The 13,307-nt window shown below is 40.6% G+C and overlaps 2 protein-coding genes across 6 annotated transcripts; both read right to left on the bottom strand.

The window, feature by feature from the left end:
* Positions 1-162: 162 nt before the first annotated feature.
* Positions 163-3,067, bottom strand: creg2 (cellular repressor of E1A-stimulated genes 2). The gene is made up of 4 exons (XM_067514931.1): positions 2,610-3,067; positions 1,489-1,658; positions 1,125-1,238; positions 163-1,005 (listed from the first exon to the last, which is right to left on the bottom strand). Exons 1-4 carry the CDS (start codon positions 3,024-3,026, stop codon positions 864-866), a joined length of 843 nt encoding a protein of 280 aa, XP_067371032.1. The 5' UTR covers positions 3,027-3,067; the 3' UTR covers positions 163-863.
* A 1,501-nt stretch (positions 3,068-4,568) lies between these two features.
* On the bottom strand, positions 4,569-11,367 carry cracdla (cracd like a). 5 transcript variants are annotated; one of them, XM_067517179.1, is made up of 10 exons: positions 11,033-11,367; positions 9,735-9,794; positions 9,257-9,404; positions 9,005-9,140; positions 8,742-8,903; positions 7,762-8,007; positions 6,533-7,679; positions 5,297-6,198; positions 4,906-5,020; positions 4,569-4,809 (listed from the first exon to the last, which is right to left on the bottom strand). In XM_067517179.1, exons 2-10 carry the CDS (start codon positions 9,781-9,783, stop codon positions 4,616-4,618), a joined length of 3,099 nt encoding a protein of 1,032 aa, XP_067373280.1. In that variant the 5' UTR covers positions 9,784-9,794; positions 11,033-11,367; the 3' UTR covers positions 4,569-4,615. The 5 variants fall into 5 exon arrangements, with proteins under 5 accessions (XP_067373280.1, XP_067373278.1, XP_067373281.1 ...); XM_067517177.1 differs by lacking the exon at positions 11,033-11,367 and adding an exon at positions 9,918-10,013; XM_067517180.1 differs by lacking the exon at positions 11,033-11,367 and adding an exon at positions 9,918-9,995 and having other exon boundaries at positions 9,257-9,349.
* Positions 11,368-13,307: the final 1,940 nt, after the last annotated feature.

Here is a 13,307-nt window from a genome sequence, read left to right as displayed (position 1 = left end):
TACAGTGTGCGCCATCTACTGCCCATGTTTTTGCCTTGGGCTGGATTCATGTGGTCTAGATATCATCTGTAGCTGTGATCTCCTCTGTCAGGACTGTCCATTCATCACGGGCACCATTACAAACACGAAAAAATGTAAGCATATCTAATTAAGCACTAAAAAAACATTTTCAAATTTAATGAGACAGAGTTGCTTAGTGGCTATTTCCGATAAAACATGGAGAGCAAAACGTGAAGACTGTGACCAAGTTATGAGTCAGACAGCACTATAAATAGCCTATGATCACTCATGCTGTAAGCAAACCAATGTTCAATTTTTACCAGGGCTACATAACTTCAGTAATCTTAATCTTCATTTAGATTTTTCTATAACAGAACTTGGAAGTGCTTATAATACAATTCATTCTGAAGGTTTAACCAACTAAGCAGAACAGATTATTGTTCTATTATTTTTTTCTAAAAGTATGCACAATAACTGCTAACATTTTTTAAACAGCATGCATTTCATTGCAAACCCATAAAAATGATCAGTGTTTTAAAGAATATATTAAATGACAGAATTTTCTGTGCCAGCTATAGAGACTGTGTTCATTTATTTTACCACAAATACTGACTTTAATTACATTCAAAAATTGAACACATAAAACCAAATAACTGACATTGAGTGTAATGCTGAAATGAGGAGCAAAAAAAAAAGTTTAACAATTTTTCACTTTTACAAGATTAATTGGTAACAATAATTGAAAAAAATGCAGACAAAAATCTTGCTTTGGGACTTTTCATACCCCATGAGAAGTGTGTGTCATGTAGAAAGCTGATCTGATCTGTTTTCATAAGCAGACAGATGAAGAAGGAGGGGTGTCTTCAGAAGGGCGTAGCTTTAAAGTAGTCCTCAAGTGGAATGACTGATATGCCTCCAATCCAGTCCTGCAGCCATACCTGGATCAACTCCAACTTCATGAAGAACCACTTATGTGCTACTGGCCACTTGGCCATCACAGGATGTCTAAGAAAAACAGCAACATATAATCACTGAACACATTACACACCTTTAATGTCCCTCATTTTCAGGAAGTGAGTCAATGCGTATTTAGACACTGACACAACCTCCACTAGCTCGGGTACCTTGAGAACATTGCCTCCTTTGCAAATGCAAGCTCTTCTGGGCCGACCTCCACCATCTTGCCTGTTAGTGTCAGTCGAGCACATCTCAGATCCTCTGGATCATACACCATTTGTCTTGAGACACAGAAAAACATTTTACAATTATAGGACACACACAAATAAAAAGTTTTCCAACTCTTTTATAGACTCACTAAGGTGTTCTTCAGATCATCTTGGATAACCAAGAATGATTGAGAATGTTTACAAATACTCACAGTAATTCAATCTTTTTTCCCCAAATAATTTGTGTTTAATCAGTAACCACACTGGTAACTTTGAGACTAGGTATTACACAGAAAACAGTACTTCAGAAGTTCAAGCTTACCTGCAGAATTCTCCCTCAGCCTCTGAGAAGGTTAGAGATGCATACGGGTGACTTTTCAAGTCTGACACAGTGTTGTCTTTTGGAGTCAAGTAGAAGTGAATAACTCCAGTGCTGTTGTCTAGTGGTCCATCACTGACCGAGAAGATATTCCCAAAGGGGAGACCTTTGATCTGTGTAAAAAGCAAGATATTTTTGTCTACAAAAATTAGCTTAGAATATGGGGAAGTGAAGCACCATTTAAATTGAATTTACACATAGTGATCTCAAACAACAGATTGTAATATTTCTTCACAGAAAGATGCATGTGTACGCTTCAGATGTTCCTCGGATACAGTTTGTATCTGATCAGCAGGTTTTCACACATTCAAATAACTGTAACCTCCAGATCACAAGTGTTACACCGAATATGAAAGCTGAGACTGCTAATGAGGAAGGAATCAATATAAATCATATCAGAATATCAGAACCAATATCAGCATGACTCAATAAATAAATTAAAACACAACAGCGATTCTCTCTCTATACCAGAAATGTGAAAATTGGAAACTCAGGTAACATCCTTAGTATTTGTTACATTACTTAGACCCACACTTTTAAACTGCATTTAAAAATTGACCATTTAGTGAACATGAAACTGACTTTTATGACATTATCAGTGAATTACTCATATCATTTACTCAAGGAAAGGATATAAGATATACAAATATAAAAATATATGTATCAGCATATACAAAGACTGCTACAAGTAAATGTTGTGCTTTTAAAACTCTACATGAGAAAAACTACTGTACAAACAAAAAAAAAACCCATCAAAATAAACTGTAATTGTCAATACAAAAGAAAAGTACTATGCAGAACAAACCCCTTTAATTGATGAATCCAAAGAACAGTATTACCCAGTGTAGTACTACAAAAGGTAGGTATGGAATTTCATTAAGTGGAAATACTCAGGTCAAGCGTTTTCCACCTTTTGACCCCATTACTGATAAAACCTCTAACTTACTGCAGCTCCAGTCATTCATGAGAAACATATCCGGTTTTAAATATTAAAATTACTTGTGCTGCAGTTACTATGTTTCAGCTCAGAATCAGGACCACTCCCCACTGTGTGTGTGTCACACCTTGTCTTGACTTGAAATGGTGGCCAGATGTCCCCAGTCACTGTAATGAGCTATGTATCTGGCAGTCCTGGCGGTCTCCTGGAGCAGGGGAGTGGAGCTGCTGGCGGGCTTCTTCACCTTCTCCAGCCGATATGAAAACAGACGAGATGAAATCTGCGCTGCATTGTCGTCCTCGGACTTGACGAGCTCTCCGGGGTTCTCCGCGCTGTCTCCGAGGACGCTGGACGACGGGTAAGCCTGTTTCCAAAGCCCGGCACTGTCCACCAGCAACGCCGGGGCGACCTCCTCCGATAGGTCCGCGTCCTCCACTACTCCGTTGGAGGAAACGACCCAAGAGACTGAGCTCCTCAGGGTGTAGCTCTGACACAGGCACAGAACACTGGCAAACAGTGCCAGGGGAAGGTAGCGGGCCCTCATATCATTGAGCTCGGAGGATGGCCACCCTCATCCACGCACTGGTTTGTTTACAAACTCACGTGCATGTCCTTTAATAACACGAGATTTTGTAACAGAGAGCGGGTCTACAGCGACCCCTCCTGATAAACTAATGATATTGTGAACCTTCTGAGGCTTTTTCCTAAGAGACAGAAGATCTCCACATATAGAAAGTAGCTCTGCAACAAATGTGAAGGAGGCAGTTTTATTATCTTTCTCTATGTGCCCTTCATGTCTTACAGAAGGTTTGTACTGTGAAGAAACCCTGTAGGTAAAAGAGGTGCTACACATTTTGCTTATTCTGCAGAGTATGGCAAGATGATTTCTTTCTAGCTGACAGTCCCTGCATTGCATCCTTATTTTGCACAATATGGTGAATCAAATTCATTTGTATTTGTAGCCCCCCCCCCCAAATCGGATAAGCAGTGATAGATAATGGATGGATGGATGATTCAGGGTAGATTTGACTGTGAGGGCTTCTCTCTTTTTAGTAAAACTGATCACATTCACATCATTTCACACACCTGAAAGCTGCCAAATGAGCAGACAGGGTTAAGGACCTTGCTCAAGGGCAGCACAGTTTATGAGAGTGGTGGTGTTGAAAATTGAGCCTTAAGCCTTTTAAAACAAATTGGATACATCATCTGCAGAGTATTTCACAATTAAATGCTGACATCGTTTTTTTTTTTTTTGCATTTGCCATTTCAACCTATGAAATGTAAAATGACCCATAGAGAATAGAGAATTGGGTTATTTTTGGGTGAAACAGGGTAGAGTAGGATCTTTACTTTTTGCCGGAGACATTCTGACTATTCAGTGTATGAAAAGCACTAATAACGATAACAATAGGACTCCTCTAATTAAGTGTCAATGACAGGTTGACAGTGAGCCAGTACAAACAGTAGCAGAACCAGATGCTACCAAAAACCTGTTTGACTGAGAATCACCACACCAATAATAGCAGGATCTGAATCTGGAGCAGCTAAACAGTGTTCAGTGATATAAACTTTTATCAGTAAGACCTGTACTTTTTCCTCAGTGACATGTGAAAATGTCTGTTAAAAAGACCTGTAGTTTTTAAAATTAGAGTTTTTGTCTTTTGACTAACTTTTTTATCCACGTTTAGCATACATTGCAGTCTCAGGCCTAAATTGCTTAAAACTTTGACAGTGACAGTGATTTAAATGTAGTCAAATAACATATTTTCTGCAGCCATCTTAGAGTGATTTAATGACAAACATGCTTAATATTGAAAATTTTATTATTTAACATAAATTATTAGCAGCACAGAAATGCTGACACATAAAAACATTATTCAGAAATCCCCTTTATCTTAAAGTGGTTTTGGTGGAGAGGAAATAATGCTTTCTCTCTTAGACATAATTCTTTACAATTAAATACAATTGAATACACAAACACAATACCCTTAATACATAAATTACCAAAGAGTTGAATCAGCATCTTTCTATCACTCTTACCAAACATTCATTTTATTAACCTTGATAAAGTTAACATTTGTCTGCAGGCCTGTTCACTTTCTTGTTACTTTACATATCTGTCTGTTTTTCTTCTTAGTCCATCGTCTTGTCACTCCAGGCCATTGATTTCCTCTTGGCAAGTTCCATCCATGATGGCTGGCCGCTTTCAGACATGGACTGCAAGACTGATTGTGGTGTGGGTGATGATGAGGGTGATGGGGATGACATGTTTTTCCGTGTCCATTTGTCCTCGCGAGGTCTGTCTTGAACTTTGACAGGGCTTGACTCTGAAAAAGATATGATGTTTTAAATGGATATATTGAGATGAAGTCTCTGAAATGTCTCTGTAATGCAGTTATTGAAAATCATGTGTATGACCCCACCTGCAGGTTTTACTCTTCCCTCCAGCTTAGTGTGCTTTATTGGAACTGTGGTTTTGGTTGAGGCAGGAGTTTCACCTGGTGTCAGCACTTCTGTTTGGTTTTTCTTCAATTCCACCTGACAAAATGAATCAATATTAGAAAACCTAGTCGGAATACATTGTTCATATATAAACATAGTATTTAAAGGACAAATCTATAAATACTTGGAATAGAGAAACCAGAAAGAAAATAAATGTAATAAAAATCTGTCTGTGTAGCCAAAGCCTGGTAAAGGTTATTCCTCTGCAACATGGAATACCACTGTTAATATAAAATATCATTTGATTTATCCTTTTATCTGCTTGCTGTCACATGTGGTATAAAAAAACTGTAACAAAGAAGTCCCACAAACCCCTTTGTTTCCTAGTGGATTGGTCCACTCCGTCTGCTTCTCCAGAAAAGCAGCCCTCTCGCTAACTGACCCAGCCCAAACGGTCCGTCTTTCTGACAGTGATGAACCTTTTTCCTGCTTCTCTGCTGGAGAAGGATCTGGGGATGTTGAGGCATTAGAAAACATAGTGGTTGATTTGACCTGATTGGTACGGTTGAGATTTCGACCGGTCCATGGGGGTTGTTGGGCTGTGTCATGCTGACACAAGGAAATGCTAGTTTGTGCTAAAGACTGAGTGGCACTAGACGAGGTCTCTGTTTGCGTTGATGAGCGCAGTGGAGACTGGGTTGTCCACGTGTTGGTTTGTACAGATGGATCCGATGCAGACTGTGGTGCGGACTGAGGTTCATCGATTGGTTTTGACATTTGTGGTTCTCTGGGAGACGGACCAGTAGACATTGTTGGCGTCTTCTGTTGCACCACCATTTGTGGTGGTTTGGCAGACAGTGTTTCTGGTTTCACTATGACAAGTAATGGCTTATTTGCAGTCTGTACTAGTGTGGTACTTGGCTGTATTTTTACATTCTGTGACTGCATTTGTGCCGTAGCCTGTGTCTCTGTTTGAATTGTAGTCTGTACTTGTGCTTGAGGTCGAACTGTAGTCTGCATGGGTGTAAAATCTCTGGGGAATCGACTAGTAAAAAGCTGCTGCAGGCTTCTGGTCTTTTCCAGTGCCAGAGTCATCCAGGAAACATCAGATGAGGTTGTTTGGGGAGCAGGCTGGGGCTCTGGAGGAGCTGTGATGGCAGCTGTTTCTAATTGTTTAGGGTTTGAGATGGTTTTCTCGGATTCTGTAGGAGGGCAGTAAGGATCACTGGCAGATGGCAGGTTGACTTGAACAGAGAAGCTAGATGGAAACTTATCTAAGGAGTGACACAGATCTGTTAGACACAATTGGCAGCACTGTTAAAGTTACCCTGGGTGGTATTTTAATGAGTACAAAGTTCTTGTGCGATCAGTAAAAATCTTATCACAGTAGAGAGATTATTTACTTTGTGAAATTTATCTCCTCTCACAGACGTAGCTTTACAGCGTGCATGTGTTTAATGTTTGACCCTATATGGAACTGAAAAACACAGCTATGTGAGCCAATCTTAAACCTTTGTTATTGGCAAAGTATAAAGTAACAAATATTGTTTTCTTTTTAAGAAGTGACCGTAAGATTAAACATGTTCATCTGATTTCTGAGAAACCCACCTGTCTGTCGGTTGTCTCCAGTGGTGGATGGTGTGCTTGATATGTTTGTTGGCAGTTTTTTAGATGCACAGATTACATTTTCACTTATTTCCTGTCTTTTTTGTTCGTCCCCTTGCTCCTCAGTCACAGAGCTCTTTAAGTGATGGTGAGCAGAGGCATCAGATCGAAACCTCGTCGACTGAGATGTAGGGCGCAGTTTAACACCGAATGCTGTTTTTCCTTCTTCCTCCTGGGTCCCCTGTCCTTCCACTGCCTCTTCCACCACCTCTTGTCTGCTCTCCACCTCCCCCACTGCAGCTGGGCTAGTATCTCTGGCTATATTTTTAGATGTTGTCACTGATTCTAAGTTTTGGAGAATGTCATCCCTCTCCTGTGGAGGTACTGAGCTTTTGGGTGAAGCTCCCTCTTGTCTAAGTCTCCCCACTGTAAGGCCCCCACCTCGGGTCTGTAAGTCTCTCATTTCCTCCTTTTCCTTCATGCCTGAAAAAGGTTTATCCTCTGTTCTTCCCATTATCGTGTTCCTGGCTTTAGCCATTTCCAGAGCCCCTACAAAACTGCCTGATCGGGGTCTCTCTCCATCTCGGGTTTTGCCGGTGGTGATGCATAAATGGAAAGACCCAGATCCTGGGGCAGCTCTTTTTCGTTCCCCTGTGTTCTCTAGCTCACCCTGAACCTGCTGGTGATCAGATGAAGACCTGAATGCCACCACAGAGCCTAAAGTAGCGGAGGTCCGACCTGAGGAGTCTTCAATGATTCCAGTCCTTATTGGAGCATTCCTCTTATCATGGGACACGAGTTGTGTCTCAAACTCCTGCTCTCTTTTGTCCTTCAGTTCTGACCCTATAAAGGATGAATGTGGCCGTTCCATGGTTCTGTGAGGCTTAACTCGAAGTACTGGTGAGGATACAGAGGGCACTGTCACTGGAGAAATGCTGTAATGTTGGGAAGTTATTGAGGGTGATTTTGGTGCTGCTTCTGGTGTGATCGGTGCCACCTCTAGGCATTTGGAAGGAAGCTGAGATGTGACAGAAATTTCCACCTTTCTCAGTGTATCCTCGTATTGAGCACTAATTTGCTGCTCTTCTTCTTTCACAGACTCAGGGTGATCAATGTTGTTTAGATTGTGTGAATAGGAACTGGAATCAGTCTGCCAAAGGAAAAGATAGCAAGATTAGGGAAGTAAAGCTATGTGCAGTGTGCTGTACATCCTGGAATGCATGGTCACTTACTGTAGCAAGTCTCTTCTTGGTGCTGGCCCTCTGGTTTCTGGGCTTGACAGACATCCGATGACGTGCAGCAGAGGTATCTAGGCAGGGTGTGAACTGGGCTGGAGAACTGAAGTCCAGGGGGGGCTCAACAACAGAAAAAGAGGAAATGGAAAGAGGCACAGGGATAGATGGAGTCAAGGAAAGAGGTTTTGTCACGGCAGGTTTGAGGATGGGTGAAAGTGGATGTGAGGCTGGATGAGAAAGGCTCTGAAAAAACAAAACAACAAACCATTTTATAAAGTAACAAAGCATATAAAGATTTAGAACAAAAAAAAAGTCTTCAAAAACAATTTACACTAATCCTGCTAACCAGCATGACTTGTGTGCCATAAAGCTGTATTTTTGTTCAAACATGAAAAACATGTCACCTATCTATAATATATGAGTGACATTCTTGCTGCTGTAAATGTCTATTCGCTGTGTCTAAAAATGCACTCTTTACTTCTGTTTGCATTACATTTGCTAAAAACAAAAGGATCCATATGTTTTAGGGATTGGTGTGCATTTGTTTAAATGAAATATTTGTGATCCAGTTTACAACTTTGGTGCAAAACACTGGGCTTGGTGCTGAGGTGCCACCCTTTTTTTATACGATATGTCAACAACAAAAATAGGAAGCAAAAAATATCAACTGCTAAATTTTTAACAATTTCAAATCCCAGTACTAATCAGCAAATGTCTGCAATTTAACTGTTACTATCTGATCATTGATTCACATTCACTTCCCATTCAACTAAAAGTTATGGCTATGGCAGAGTTAAGCATTTGGTGGAAATTAGGACTAATTTATTGAGTTTATGCATATAGGATAAGTAGAATTAATAAATACCATCCACAGCTACACTCAGGAACGTATAAACATCCCCTCAGATAGTCCTAAATGAACTAGAATGGATCAACCATGCAGAAAATTATGGGTTCAGTGTGAGATGAATAATCACCTTGCTGAGGGCCCCCTGAGCTGTAGCATCACATCCTGAGATCTCAGGGGGCCTATGGGGAAGACTGTCATCCTCTAAATAGCTACCCAGTTCCTCAGGACGTCTGATGGGCAGAACTAATGGGGGCGGTCCCAAATGCATTTTCTGCTGCTGAAGCTTCATCTATGATACCAGTGTTCACATATTCTATCAATTTATATGGCAACATTTATAAAGGCCCATTTTCCAAAAATGCTCAAATGACTGGGGAAAAAAGGTTGTACCTGCAAAGCTTTGATCTTGCTGTGAACATTCTCCTGAGATAAGACCTTGACAGGTTCGGCATCTGTCAGGACCTGATCAGTCAGGAAGATGCTGTCATGGGACAATGCTCGTGATCCCATGCTTCCCTGGGGGCATCTGTGGTTGCAGGAGAAAAACTCAGTAACAGGTTGAAAGCCAAACTACAAATGAGGACAGAAAATGCGGCTGTAAAGTGAACGCACACAAGATTTACTTATCATATAAGCACTCACACCAAATCTTCATCTGATCCAAGTCTTTTTCCTGCAGTAATGTCAGAGGCGGATTGGCTGAGTTTAGTGTTTCCCTCTCCAACTGTTACTCTCCTACTCCTCCGAAAGAGACGAGTTTTCAGAGACTTCAGTTTAGACTTTTTGCGTCCTAACAGTGATTGAAATTTAAAAAGATCCAGGTCACAGCAGCTCACACCCACACATGTGCACACCTCACCTGCCTGCATATTTACACCCTATCGAAAAATCGTTTTTTCAGCAGAAGAATATGAATAATATCTTATCATTACATCAGACATGCCCATGCATATGATCGATCACTCTCTGCAACCCTCAATAAATAGATACTCTGTGTTGGTCATGTGCTTCAATGTCATGCAGTTTCAAATCTGTTGTTTTGATAGCTCACTTTTATCAAAGAGATGCTTTCTCCTCACTATTATACCCTTAGGTAAAATATTACAACAGAAAAGCTCACCTGCAATCTCCTCAGTGCTTTCTTCTGTGTCCCCAGAAAAAGACTCCATTGGTCTGATCCCTGAAAGAAGCACAAACAATAAGAAAGTACGTAAAAAAAAAAAAAAAGACACAGATGATGGGAGCGATTGTAAGCAGGAATATAAACAGCAGGCATACAGTTTTTAGAAGTAAGAGCTGGCACCTAACACATTGTGAACACTTCAGTAACATGTTGTCTGTTCTTTAGTAGGATATGAACTACATGCTCTCATGTGATAGCTGAAGATGTAACACTGGCCTTGAGGTTCAAAGGTTTATTGGCACTACAGTATCTGGCTACAGGTTACTTTTGCTGGGTGTGATGTAGTGTGAAATCTCTGTCCTTAACATCAACACAACACAATCAAAGAGGCTTTTACAAGGGGCATAAAAGACATTTAGTACAGCCTCACCAAGCAAACAAACAAACATGAAGGTAACAGAACGCCTCTGTTAGGATTTCTAATATGACATTACAACTAGTATGAGGGCACATATAAATGTTGCACCGTCAAAAAGCAAAGCAGCCTGCTGCTTTTGCAATAGCCGACATTTTGCTCTCAGGCAGCCTTATTATTGCAGCACTTGCCTGACAAACATCCGGATTTGGTTGATGTGTTACTGGATGCAAGATTTAGAGCAGGCGGCTTGTTTCCTTTGTTTCACAGACTTGTACACTGCCCTAGGGATAGTGTTCTATTTGCAATATTCATGTACCATTTTCGGTGTTTCCCACCGCTCTCCTTGTGTGGCCCAGGAACTGGTGTCAACAAAGCTTACAGCTTGAGTGTCTGATAAGACGGGATGTGTCAGGTTATGGACAAACATGCAAAGTCCACACTGCACCTTTCATATCACCCAAGTCAGCTCTTAGACTGCAAACACGCCCTCCAAGCACATTAAGACCACATGACACTCCAATAAGTTGCATGTGACATATCTGATACAGTATTTGAACCTCTTGTCATAATATGATTAATCTTTAAAGCCAAAATGAATGAAGCAGATTCATGAAGTGCTCATGTCCCCCTGAATTTTGCCATCCAGTTGCCATCAAGCTGTACAGCCCCAACAGAAACAGAAGATTATCCTGTGGATTATTGACAATGCAGAGAGATCGTGTAAGATCCCACAGCATTATAATCCACCACAGCAGCTTTATCCCAAACTTCTCATGCTGCATACTGCAGGATAAAATCCACCTCACATTCAGGGAGAGTACTTCTCTAAACACACACACAATCTCACACAGGCGAGCACAAAAATGAGACAACTTACCAAAATACAGTATGATAGCAGCTGCTCTGCTTCCCTGATCTGTTTTCCTCCTCTCTGTACGCTGGGCTGCCTTGTCTCCGCTGTGTGACTGTCCAAATGTTTAAACCTCAGGCTTGTGTCGTCCACATCTGCAGCCGGAGGGAGTTGCTGATGGAAGGGAACAAGGAAAGTGGAAGGAAAGAGAAAACCAGGCAGGGTAAAAGATAAAGAGAGAGAAGGTCACTTCATGGAGGGGTAAGCAAATGCACAATGAGAAAAGAGGACAGAAGAGAACGAGAGAGAGGGAAAGAGAGAGAGAGATACTCTATTACATTAGTGGTGCACTGTGGCCCTCTGCGCTAAGCTCCTTATAAAACGCTAACCTGATTTTAGGCCCAGAAATGAGAGTAGAAGGAAAAAAATAAAGCTCCAGCTGGAAGGAGGACAGGCGTATAGGAATTATGGCTCACAGAGCTGTTTACACATTACACCGGGTTGCTTACCCCCCCAATGATCACAGGGGGGGCTCTGTGTGAGTGTGTGTGTCTTACAAAGTTAAAATGTAAAAAAAATAACCAGGAATTAGCCATCTCACAGCCCTGGAGAGATTCACAGTACAAATCCAAATCTGTCTGACACTGACGAAAGTCTATATGGTAATGAGGTAGAGATGGGTGTGTTTCTAAACATATAAATAGATGTCATTACTACTATGCATTACTAATATGCCAAAAGTAGACACACGGCTGATTTTCATCAAAGACTCCTGTTTGGGCTACTCGTGGCCTGTGGGGAAACATGTTTACCACAAAAGTGCAACTTCCTTGTTTTTTCCATTTGGGGTCCGTTTCTGTAAAAGTAGAGAAAAATCTTAAAACAATACAAAAAGTACTCTTCCAGTCATGCTGAAACAGATAAAGATACCTCCCACACACTTTTACAATCACAGAGTTGCAGCAGTGAATCTGATTTTCTGCATATTCACACGGTCTAATATTCATAGATGAGAACACTATCTAGGCCACTGGGCTACAATCAGCGGGAGGGAGGGCAGCAGGAAATGGAAAGCAAACCTGTGCATCCACATTTTGTGTCTGCATATATGGCCAAAAATAAAAAGCCTCACTTTATCACACAAATCTTTATCTCTTCCATGACATGCAGCAGACCACATGCAGCATACTAGGGAGACCCCAGTAACATAAGAGTCTGGAATGTGGTTTTATCGAATTCCTTCCATTCATGGGTTTATCATTGGTAATCTGTTCTTAAAGGACAATATGAATGCAGCCTTATGTTATCTTAAAATGTGATTATAGCTGGGTATTTATTTAATAAAACTGATATGTGATATGTTATAGAAAAGCAGTTTGTACATGCAGTATATGCATCACTGACTGCTACTTGCAGTGTGTAGTCTTTGTTCTTCCAGCTAAAGGAAAACATAGACATTGACATTTGCTGTCAGTCTGATGTTTCTGGTCCTTGTGGTTTCCTGATGGATTACAATTTATTCCTCTCAGAGCCAAAATGAGGACTGTGCATATCAAGATTAAGGTCGATAGCTAATCCCACCATGGCACTATTTGAGGCCATACTGTTCATTCAAACACTTTCCCACAACTCTTTATTGAGGAACTGTTGTCTCACAATGATTAATATTAGGAAAACATTTTTGTTATTCAAATTAAATTGGATTCATTTTTAAAGCCAGAGATCACAGATAACATAATCTCATCACTGACGAAATGATACAAATCATTCCAGACTTGCTTTTTCATACTGAGCTATAGGTTCTCATGACAATTATTAAAACATATTTTGCACATTAACTAGTTGCCATTTGGTGTCATGTGTAATCAGCTAATTTCTTAAACCACTAGATTCCCAAGTTCCCCAAAGCATTGTAACCATTTTAAAGCAGTGGGCCTGGAGCCAGCAGCAGAAACTGCTTTGTGAAGAAACAAAATAAAAATTGTTTAAAAATAATGCAACTCCTGCTGCATTGAGATTTTGTGGCACTGTGGTAAAATTCATGGACGGCCATGGGCATGCACACTTTACACAGTTTAAAATATTCATTAAAACTACTATTTGATCAAAATATGTTTTGATAAAATTTAAAAGAAATATGCTTTAAAACATAATGTGCAGAGGCTTCTGTGGCCCAGACTTTTTCCCTCATAAAGGTGTTTGAGCAAGCTTCAGCCTTCACCAGTCAGCTTTTTATTGTTTTTACAAGGCTAATGCCTGAAAGGTTTATAGTGAAGTGAATAGAATCTGCTGATGAAGACGA

Source organism: Channa argus, chromosome 9, assembly GCF_033026475.1.
Source record: "Channa argus isolate prfri chromosome 9, Channa argus male v1.0, whole genome shotgun sequence".
Taxonomy (NCBI): domain Eukaryota; kingdom Metazoa; phylum Chordata; class Actinopteri; order Anabantiformes; family Channidae; genus Channa; species Channa argus.
The sequence above is the reverse complement of the archived record's forward strand: the minus strand, read 5'-3'. Positions and strand labels throughout refer to the sequence as shown.